At 33.5% G+C, this 10,072-nt stretch overlaps 1 protein-coding gene across 1 annotated transcript; it reads right to left on the minus strand.

Annotated features, from left to right (window-relative positions):
• Nucleotides 1-1,725: 1,725 nt before the first annotated feature.
• Nucleotides 1,726-8,676, minus strand: LOC107010673 (protein TRI1-like). Its single transcript, XM_015209965.2, has 6 exons — nt 8,268-8,676; nt 5,807-5,921; nt 5,506-5,680; nt 4,767-4,802; nt 4,409-4,450; nt 1,726-2,173 (listed from the first exon to the last, which is right to left on the minus strand). Exons 1-6 carry the CDS (start codon nt 8,585-8,587, stop codon nt 2,163-2,165), a joined length of 699 nt encoding a protein of 232 aa, XP_015065451.1. The 5' UTR covers nt 8,588-8,676; the 3' UTR covers nt 1,726-2,162.
• Between the last annotated feature and the right edge of the window lie 1,396 nt (nt 8,677-10,072).

Raw genomic sequence — 10,072 nt, forward strand, 5'->3', positions numbered from 1 at the left:
CAGCGGCGGGCAGTCATCTTCCAGCGGCGGACAGGGCACTTACGAGCGGGATCGTCCAACTTGTCAAATCTGTCAGAAAACAGGACACACCGCTGTTCGTTGCTGGTTTCGGTATGAGGAGAGCCGAAATAGTGATAACCGTGCCAATTATGCATCTCAAGCTGGCCCTTCCTCTGAATGGCTGTTGGATACTGGGGCCAACATGCACGTTACTTCTGATTTATCCAAGCTTAACGCTCCAAATCCATATCATGGCTCCAATGGTATTACTGTTGGCAACGGTGAGTCCTATTAGAATTAGTACTCCTTCCTATATCTCCTATATATATCTCCCATGTATTCCCTTATTAGGTTAACACTTCAATACAATCAATATTCCTTCAGTTATATTATTTTTTTATTAAAGGGTTTTACGAGATTTACAATCTTTATACATTTTGACTCCAATTTTGACAGTACATGAGTTACATTATTTCCATTCAATTGTTTCAACAGATTTACAATCCTTAAAATACATTTTGATTCCACTTTTGTTGGTACACGAGTTGCATTTTTCTAGCTCAAGTGTTTCAAGAGATTTACAATACTTAAAATACAATTTGACTCCACTTTTAACGGTACATGAGTTAAATTTTTTCCACTCAAGTGTTTCAAGAGATTTATAATCTTTAAAATACGTTTTGATTCCAATTTTGAAGGTACACGAGTTGCATTTTTCTCATTAAAGTGTTTCAAGAGATTTACAATTCTTAAAAGGAAAAAAAGACAAATATACCTCCAAAGTATCACAAATGGTATATTAATACCCTTCATTATACTTTAAGGTTGTATATTCTCTTACAGTTAATTACTCTTTTAGGTTGTGTATACCCTTAAACTAACGGATGGATATATGGCTTCATCTCAACCATTTACTCGATTTTATTTGTTTATTTACCTAAAATTAAAAGATCCATCCAATTTTACCTTAAGAAAAGCCCTCTGATTCGATAGTTATTCCATGAAGCACACGCTTTGACTGAGACGTGTGTGCTTATTTACTCTCCTTATATAGTAAAAATAGTAAAAAAGAGTGAAGTAACTTTCGTGAACAAAAAAATAGAAGAGAATGAAAAGAGTTGATGAGGTCATTTCTAGGAGATGAATTGATCATCGTTTATGGGTGAGTTCGGAAGCAGAAAAATAAATTTTTAAAAATATTTTCTGTACTAAAAAAAATTCCTTAAAAATATACAAATATAATTTAACATTCTACAAAATTCTAATTCATGGTCTACCGTTTCATATTAAGATTTCAAATTTGTTCAAAAAAGTACTTTACAGAGTACTAAATTAACATAATCACGGTCTAAAATTTTACATAGTACATATAATTAACCATTGTTGACAAAGGCGATTCAGACGTATAACTGAATTCAAAGTATACGTAAATACAATTACAGCTTTAATAAATAGCTCACAATGTCAAAGGTACAATATATTCAATAGTAAAGTCTAGACATCTTAAATGTCAGTACTCATTGCAAACAGAAAAAATAAATAAGCAGTTATAATTTTTCAAAGAAAAACAACCCAGTTTCGAGTTTCTCAATTACCCATTGATAAAATATCAAAATATATACGTACCAAGTCTAATAAAGCAGCTCATATATATCAAACTGTATTGCGAACAAGAAAAAATAAACGTTCTGACAATTCAATATATTAGACTGATTTGATTCCAACTAGATGTATATATGTAAGTGTTGATAAATCACATCTACTCCCCAATTGTCCTTGTATATTTCCAGAAAAAAATGCAGAAAAGTACATGAATATTCACAATTTTAATCCAAGTACAATTCCTAAGTTGGTCAGTTTGAGCAAAATGAGTTTTTTACACTCTCATAGGAGAAGACCTGCGAATCAACTTGTAATCGTGTCCCCTTCTCGTATAGTTATTCACAGTAGAGTAGTGTCCAAAAACATATCAACAGAAAAGATAACAAAGATGTGAGCATCAAGCATCAACATAAAGCAAAATTCTGAAGCTATCGAGATTTTCACCAAATGATGACCACCATATAAAATGTGGAGAAAGTAGTTTCGTTACTCCAATTCCCCTGTGGGTTTCAACATGAGACACTTCTTTCAACTTCTCATCACATATTAGTCACCTCTCGTCAGACGGATCCTTCAAGGTAAAGAAAGAAAACCAGTCAGACCATTACATAAAGCATAAAACTGAAATTGGGAATGCAACTTTTGTTTTTCTAGATGCAAAGTTAAGTTTCTTTTTGTTTGATACGTTTCCTAGTCACTGAATGGACTCTTGCTTCTCATAATATATATAATAGGACATGAAGAAAATAAAACTTGTTTAAACAAATTAGCTAGCAGGATAAAATACACCCCACTGTCTAAAAAAGGTGCTTTTCTACATGAAGAAAGTCTTACTCTTCACATAAATAAAGTTGGTGATAGAAGAAACAAAAGGGTTATCAGGCAATACACAAAGAATCGATTCTCAAGCAACACTCTGAAATTAATTGATTGACGATATTTTCTAATAAAAAATAGACCACTGGCAAGATAACGAGGAAAAGTACTTCGGGAGAGGACAAGTGAGCATGAGTTACATTGTTGTTTCTAATTTTGCAAAATTCTATACTTATGTTTCATTTTTTAACAGCGTCCAAGCCAATTTATGCATGCCTCGACTATTTTATTAGGTACTTGTTACCTCCACCAGCACAAGTATAAAGTATCAGATAATTCTGCTGACCAAAACTTAGGTAGATCATAAGAAATAACATGTGGAAACTAGAAACCTTTTTTGGATCTACAAAATCAACGAGTCTTTAAAGCGTTCCACTATACTAGGAGCTCTTTTCAAAGATTCTGTTTTAGAGTTATTCTTGTTAAACTTAACAACATGCCTTTCTCTTGTCAGGAATCAGAGATTCATTTTCTTTAGAATTGTCACTTGTCTTCTTCCAAACTCACCTAATCACTTCACTTGCCTTTGTTCTTGGCAGTAAATCTTCACCAGAATCGTAGTGCACTTTTTTATTTTTCTCATCTTCAAAGAATTTACAATTCTCCCCTAGACCTTCCGGACAAGTGGCTATGAAATCAAATGTTAGAAAATTCAGAAAGTGGGAGCACTCTCAAATTCTCTTGAAGATGAGTCAGAAAATGATTCTTCATTACTTCATTCAACTTGATTACATCAATGGTTAAATAATGTAGGTATGTAAATGTTCTCTTTTAACATGTACCTAGTCTTATTAACAATTTGGGCTTGGTCCAGCCCAAATTGACCCATGAGAAATTTTGTCTAAATATTTTTAAAAAGACCATATTTCTATATAGTACAGAGTCAGATATAAGAAAAAAAGTTTTATTGGGTACTCTAGCAAACTATAAGAAAACATTAAATTTAAAACATAGTAAGAATTAGGAAGCTTGGGTTATGACCCGGTTTTTAGCTCATTTCAACCCAACCCACTTTAGCCCAAATAATATTTAAGCAGGTCAAAGACCCCCATTTATGACATTCTCCAATTCAGCCCAACCAACCCATTTGACATTCTTATCCATTTCATAACATAGTGTCAAGCTAGATCCATCCTAGATATTGGGTTACCTAATGTTGGCCCTTATGTTATGCTATTGTGTTCCAAATGTTAAGTCATGGACCCTAAGGGGGGAGGGCTGATTGTATGGGTAGTAGTCACTAGTTTCTTTATATGATTTTAGACAGCTTATTTTCAATGGAATTTTTATGGAAAGTTGAATTCATAAAAATTTGCAGGGTAAGGCTGCCAACAATAGACCCTTGAGGTCCGGCCATTCCCTATATCCGCATAGTGTGAGCTTAGAGCACCAGGCTGTCCTTTTTCCTTTTTAATTCATTAACATAGTTTTCTTCCATAACTACTTGGAACCGACTACGACTTGGAACCGACTTAGTCCTTCCTGAAATCAGACCTTAGAGGTAATAACAGTAGACACCTGACTGGCTTCATGTGTTTAGAAGATACCAGCAAGCATTACAAGAAAACTATTTTGTGTAGCAAATGAAAGCAGTGAACACCTGTCTAAAACAAGCAACATTCAAGTATGTATCTGTTACCAGCAACATTTAATGTGACTAAAGACAAAAGAAATGAGCACCTACCACAGGTCATAGCAAGAATGACCTAGCTAAAGCAATCTTTAAAGTGAGAAGTAAAGGATTGTAATATCTCTAAAAGGGAAAGGCATAAGCTGAGGTTAATCCAGTGCAGAGATAAATTAGAACAGATACCACAAATTAATGTATTCCCAAATTCTTTTAACAACATTGGGTCGAGATAATTCACTCTCTCCAGTACCAAGGAAATTAATCAAAAGGCATTAGAAAGCCGGAGTGGAGCATGCATACCAGAGTTCTTCTGCTTTTCCTCTTTCTTTGGCTCATCCAAATCTAATCAAATAAAGGTGAGATCAAATAAAACAAATTGCGCACAACATATGGACAAGAATAGAAGTATAGAACTATGAATGAATCTAAATTTGTTAGCAACAAAAACAATGTAGGGAGAGATAACAACCCTTTACTATTTTTATAGGTACATCATGGAGCAGAACTGAAATGAAGTAACAAGAATGAATGCTAACATGAACATCTAAGAGATTAAAACAAGTCTTTTGGCACAAGGACAGTAGGCAAAAGCAACTTCCGCAGCTGGGAGCAAAACATAAAAACATTGACAGAATAACAGTTGAAGCTAAGTTATTACCTTCATCCTCCTCTTGCTTCCGCTGCTTTTTGTTTGCTGTAGAATTTACAGAACAGAAGTTGTTATTGTAGAAACTGAATCATAACTCACAGAGAGGTGAAAAGTAAAAATTAGAAATGCAAGACTTCAAGCATGTCAAGAATTAATCGTTCAATAGGATTTAGTTTTAAAACCCTGAACTAACAAGATGCAACATCAGCTATATTACATGCATAAGATTAATATTTCCTCAAATAGTACTATTGAGTTACATGCTTACATGAGGAAACATCTATCATTCTTCATCCCAGATTACACTCCTGAAATTACTGTTTCCCCACATATTATTATTGACTACAAGCTAGCCTTGGACTGCAACTTAATTGCACAGAATGTCAAATTAAGACCAAGCAGTTACAAAAGAAATAAGGTGGCCACAACTATGACACGAAAACTAGTAGAGCATGTGTACTTTTCAGACAGTTAAGGAGTACAGTTACATGGCAGATTAATTAGTCAGCAACATACAAACACAAATCTAGGATTGCAGCCTTTCCAGAAACTATAAGTCAGCAAGACTTTATGAGAACTAAGCATAAGTCTGTAACAGCTTATTTAAAAAGCAGCTCTGTGAAAGCGATTAATGTACAAAATTTTCTAAGTGGGAAGAATCAAGTGTCGTAGTAAGTTTTACAGAAAGTACCAGCAAACCAAGAAAATAGAGAAGGAAAAAGAAAGAACAAAGAGAAGTGTCCTATACCAGCATCAGAATCCAAAGGCCAGATATGCTTTGTCAGGGCCTTGTTCATTGCGAACATGCTTATGGATTCCACACCAAAAAGCTCGCGCAATGTGTCATCACAGTTTATAATCCGCTTATCTGGTGGATTTTTCAACTCATTTGCATTTATATACTGCCAAATCCTCTTCACCACCTTCATAGAACATTTGTAAGGGTTTATTTACTTCATACATGTTAATATTCATGGCAATTGGCAATGGAGACTTTAAACAATTAGAAGAGAGGGACAGGCAGAGAGAAGCATGCAGAATTGTGATACCTCTGTCCTTGCTAGTTCAGCTTCCCCAGTAATTTTCTGAAGTTGCGGAGAAAGGCTGCATATTTTGGTAAATCCACCAGCTTTCCTTTTACCACTTTCATTCTTCTTCCCAGGCCTAATAGGATTGAATGTACCATTGCTCAACTAGTATAGACTAGACTAAAATATAGAGTTCCTTTTAAGAGGCAAATAAGCAAAATAAATTTTCGCATACACAATCATGCAGATTTCATATTTTCTCTCCCACTCAGCAGTCAGCATGATCAGATTAATAACTAATCAAATATAATGATACTTATTGTTTGCCGCAAACATTTAAGTTTGAAATTTCTGGGTCAACATGTATGATAGAGATTAGAGACTGGTTAGCTATCAGAATCTGTAATGATGGATCTGTGCATAAACAAAAGAGCGATAAACTAGCTTAGCATCACTAATCAGCAAAACCACCTCACGTTTTGTTAGAAACTTTTTATTACTAATTCAAACATCATCTTAACTTATATGAACCTAGTAATGCAGATCCAGACACGAGTAAAGATGTCACACAGCCACCAGAATTAAACTACAGACATGATCCATTCCCCAGCAGTATAGCAGTGACTTCTCCCAGAGAGAAAATGAGAGCACTCTTTCAGCAAAACTAACTGAAGTTCTAGCTAGATAAATTCTCAGGTTATGAAAGGGACATATAATCTCTCAGGTCACAAAAGGAAGATGCTGACCCTATAATCTCCTAAGCTTTTTGATTGAGACTACCTAAAAGAAATGAAAGTAAGATTTCATCAACCTAATTGGTCTGTAAAATGTCAATTTTAGATCTATTTAACATTGATGATCCTCTTCTTTTGCACTTCCCCTGAGGGGTTAATAGGGTACATAAAGGAAACAAAATGGTAAAAGTGAACATGATAGTGTATTTTGACATTGCACTAGCTTTCTTAAGTAATCCTTTTTCCTTTCCTATTTCTTCAAGCCGATCAACCACTAAGAGATTTACCCTTCTGTTCTCTTTTTAAGTTTTTGGTTGCATCTGATTTCGCTCTTCATACGAGTAATTAACCCTAGTACAACCAGGTAATTCTCTATTTCACTCACACTACAGAGAGATTCTTTGTTTTAACAAATGCAGAGGTTGGCAATAGTTTGCGTAACTTCTTAAAGAGATTATTATGCTGATTTCTGGAAATATATAGGTTGCACTTGCAGTCATGAGAAAGAATGAGAATAGGAGTAGCTAATCCCTTCCACAAAAAAGAGGATGAACAAGCAATAGTCTCCCAGGCTAATGCATCCAGAAATACTACATTTACTTTTTATCATTTTCTTTAAGAATAAATAGTAGTAACTATATGCCATGGCCCACCACCAATCACTATTATCTTACATAGCTACAAAGGCGACATGCATTATTACAACTCTAATAGCAAATGAGGGTCAAAGTTCAGGCTTCGAATTGAGCAGTGAATAAAATCAATGAGTTGAAAGAGATAGCTAATATATCAACCATTTATTAGCTATTGAGCAGTGAATAAAATCAACCAGTATGACGAGCTCGACCCAGAAGGCAACCCCCTGCTTTTGTTGGCAAGGGGTTTCGAACTTGAGACCTCCAACATGGAGTTCCAAGCTCAAACCACTAGGCCACTCCGAAGGGTCAATATATTAAAAATTAGAGGTAAACGTTTTGTGAGGATGAAGGTTCTAGAATGTAATGCCAGCTGACAACAATGTCAAGATATTAGTTAGCAGTCAGTTAGTTAAAACTGTCAGTATTCTGTTAGAGGTGAGTGGAGTGAATTGATTGTGATCTACACATATGTATTAATGCATGCACTATAAATGATACGAGAGAATGAAATAACAAGGAATCCAGTTCTTTTTTTTGCTTTCAGTTCCTTTTCTCTCTCTTAATTCTCCATAGCTACAGCTTCCGTTGAAGAAGACTGTAAACTTTCTTAACACGTTTACACCTCTTCAAGCAAATCAAAACGCAATCTGGATACAGTACTAATATAATTGCTAAATGGAAAAGGAAGCGACAGAAACATAAGGATGAAAAATTGACAGAGATTGTAACTTAAAACATTTTGTTAAACAAAGCAGGCAGTAGCAGAACGCCGCGAGATTTCTACTTCCTAATTTCTCTCCCTTCCAACCAACCTGAGTCTTTTCATCTTTTTGACTACTCTTTAATTTCAATGTTCAACTGATATATTCGTACATTACACATATTTTAAGTTTAACACAACAAGATTTGAAAACCAGAAATACAGAAAGGAAAATGGAAACAAGAGCCCTTTAGATAATCACTATATTCTAGCATGATTGTAATAATATAGAAGCAACAAAATCAATAATAGTAATAATATTTGAATAAGACATTTAAACATAGCTCAGAATTTGGATAGATATGAATGAACGCATATTTAGACTTCACATGCATTAAAGAAATACATACTTTTTGTCAGAACTTTTTCCTTCTGCTTTATCAACAGCCTTAGATTCCTCTTCTTCTTCCTCCTCCGGGTCTTCTTCTTCTTCATCCTCCTCCGGGTCTTCTTCTTGATCGTTTTCTACTTCCATTTGTTCTTGGTTAACTTGATAGTAGCTTTCAAGGTAAAGATCAATTTGCTCTCGAATAAACACTTTTCTATCCGATAAATCGATATTGAAGTCCTCTTCGAGCTTTCGCCGGACGATATTGTTGGTGGTGGTATCGAGGTCTGCGGTGCTTAGAAACTCATGAATCCGGTCGACGAGCTCGCTGTCCGATACCATTTCCTCTGGTTTGAGAGAGAGAAAAGAGTGAAATGGCTATTTTTGGGGCTGAGGTGGAATAAAAGGGCAAAATCCCGTGGATTTTGTGGGGTAACCGTCTACACGTGGGTCTCGAGTAGCAACGAGAAGGGTATTTATGGAACAATAATATGAATTTTTCTGCACATGACTATTAAAAATAATTTGGTAAATCATTTTCGCTGCTCTAAATTGACAAATTACTCCTCATCTTTCTGTTGCCTAGTGTATTGGACTCAAAAATTCACGTGTTCTAAAAGCGACTGGCCGTTGCCTTTTTTAATATGGCAAAATTATTCACCATAACAAACATTCTATATTAGGTATTACGTGGTTATAGTTTAACTAAATTATAATTTATCGTTATAATTTTTTAATTTTTGTTATTCGTTTAATTTGTATAATTTACCTGATTTGTATATATACAGATTAGTATATAGTTTGGTTTTTTATTGTATAAATTGAAAATTTATATAATTTGATTTTTAATCGTATAAATTCGAATTTGTAGTATATGTTTTTCTTAACTATTTATATAGGATTAATGAAAAATATAGTAAGTTATCATGTTTGTATATTAAAAAGTGAAATATATAAATAGAGTATGAGAATTTCTAAATATATATATACTTGTCCTATTTATATATTAACAAATGAAATATTCAAAATCGCAATAAACGAGAGTATAGTTATAAAATATAATTATCAAAACTATAATATATAACTTTATTATGTTTGCTAATTCTGAAATTATTTCTTTTTAACTTTACCAAACGTAGCAGGAACTATGCCACATGGCAAATTTGGGCCTACATAGCTGGACAGAGTGAAGTTTTACGTATTTTATTTTAAAGTTATTTTTGTTAGGAAAAAAAATATTTTTTAAAGTTATTTTTTTCATTAAGGAAAAGATTTTTTAAAGTTATTTTTTTCATTAAAAAATATTTTTTGTGCAATTCATTCAAGTCTGATTGGGTTATTGATCCGCCTAATTAAGTTTAATTCATTTCAATTCAATCCATTAAAATTGGATTGAAATGTGACCCAATTTGAGTTATGAGAAATGAATAAATGACATATGTATAACTGTTATGAAAAAATAGCAATAAATGCCCATAAATAAATAACATATAATAGACCGAAAAAAAAGAGCACACATTAGCGCATATTTATCACGACATACTATTAATTTTTTTTAAAAAAGCTTGCTTGTGAAACTAACCACCACACACTATTCAATTCAATTAGCATAACTAGACATATAAATCTATGTTATCCACTACAATGGATACCTTTTCAAAAATTATATACTTTATGTATCCAATTATTTATAATAGGTAAAAATTAACTAGATTATCTTTTATCACATGATTGAATTTTTATCACGTGAATGAACAATCATGTATACAATGCATTCATCTATACATATTTGTGTATTCATTCACTAAATATGTAAACATCGAATCA

The sequence above is a fragment of the Solanum pennellii genome, chromosome 2, assembly GCF_001406875.1.
Source record: "Solanum pennellii chromosome 2, SPENNV200".
Classification (NCBI taxonomy): domain Eukaryota; kingdom Viridiplantae; phylum Streptophyta; class Magnoliopsida; order Solanales; family Solanaceae; genus Solanum; species Solanum pennellii.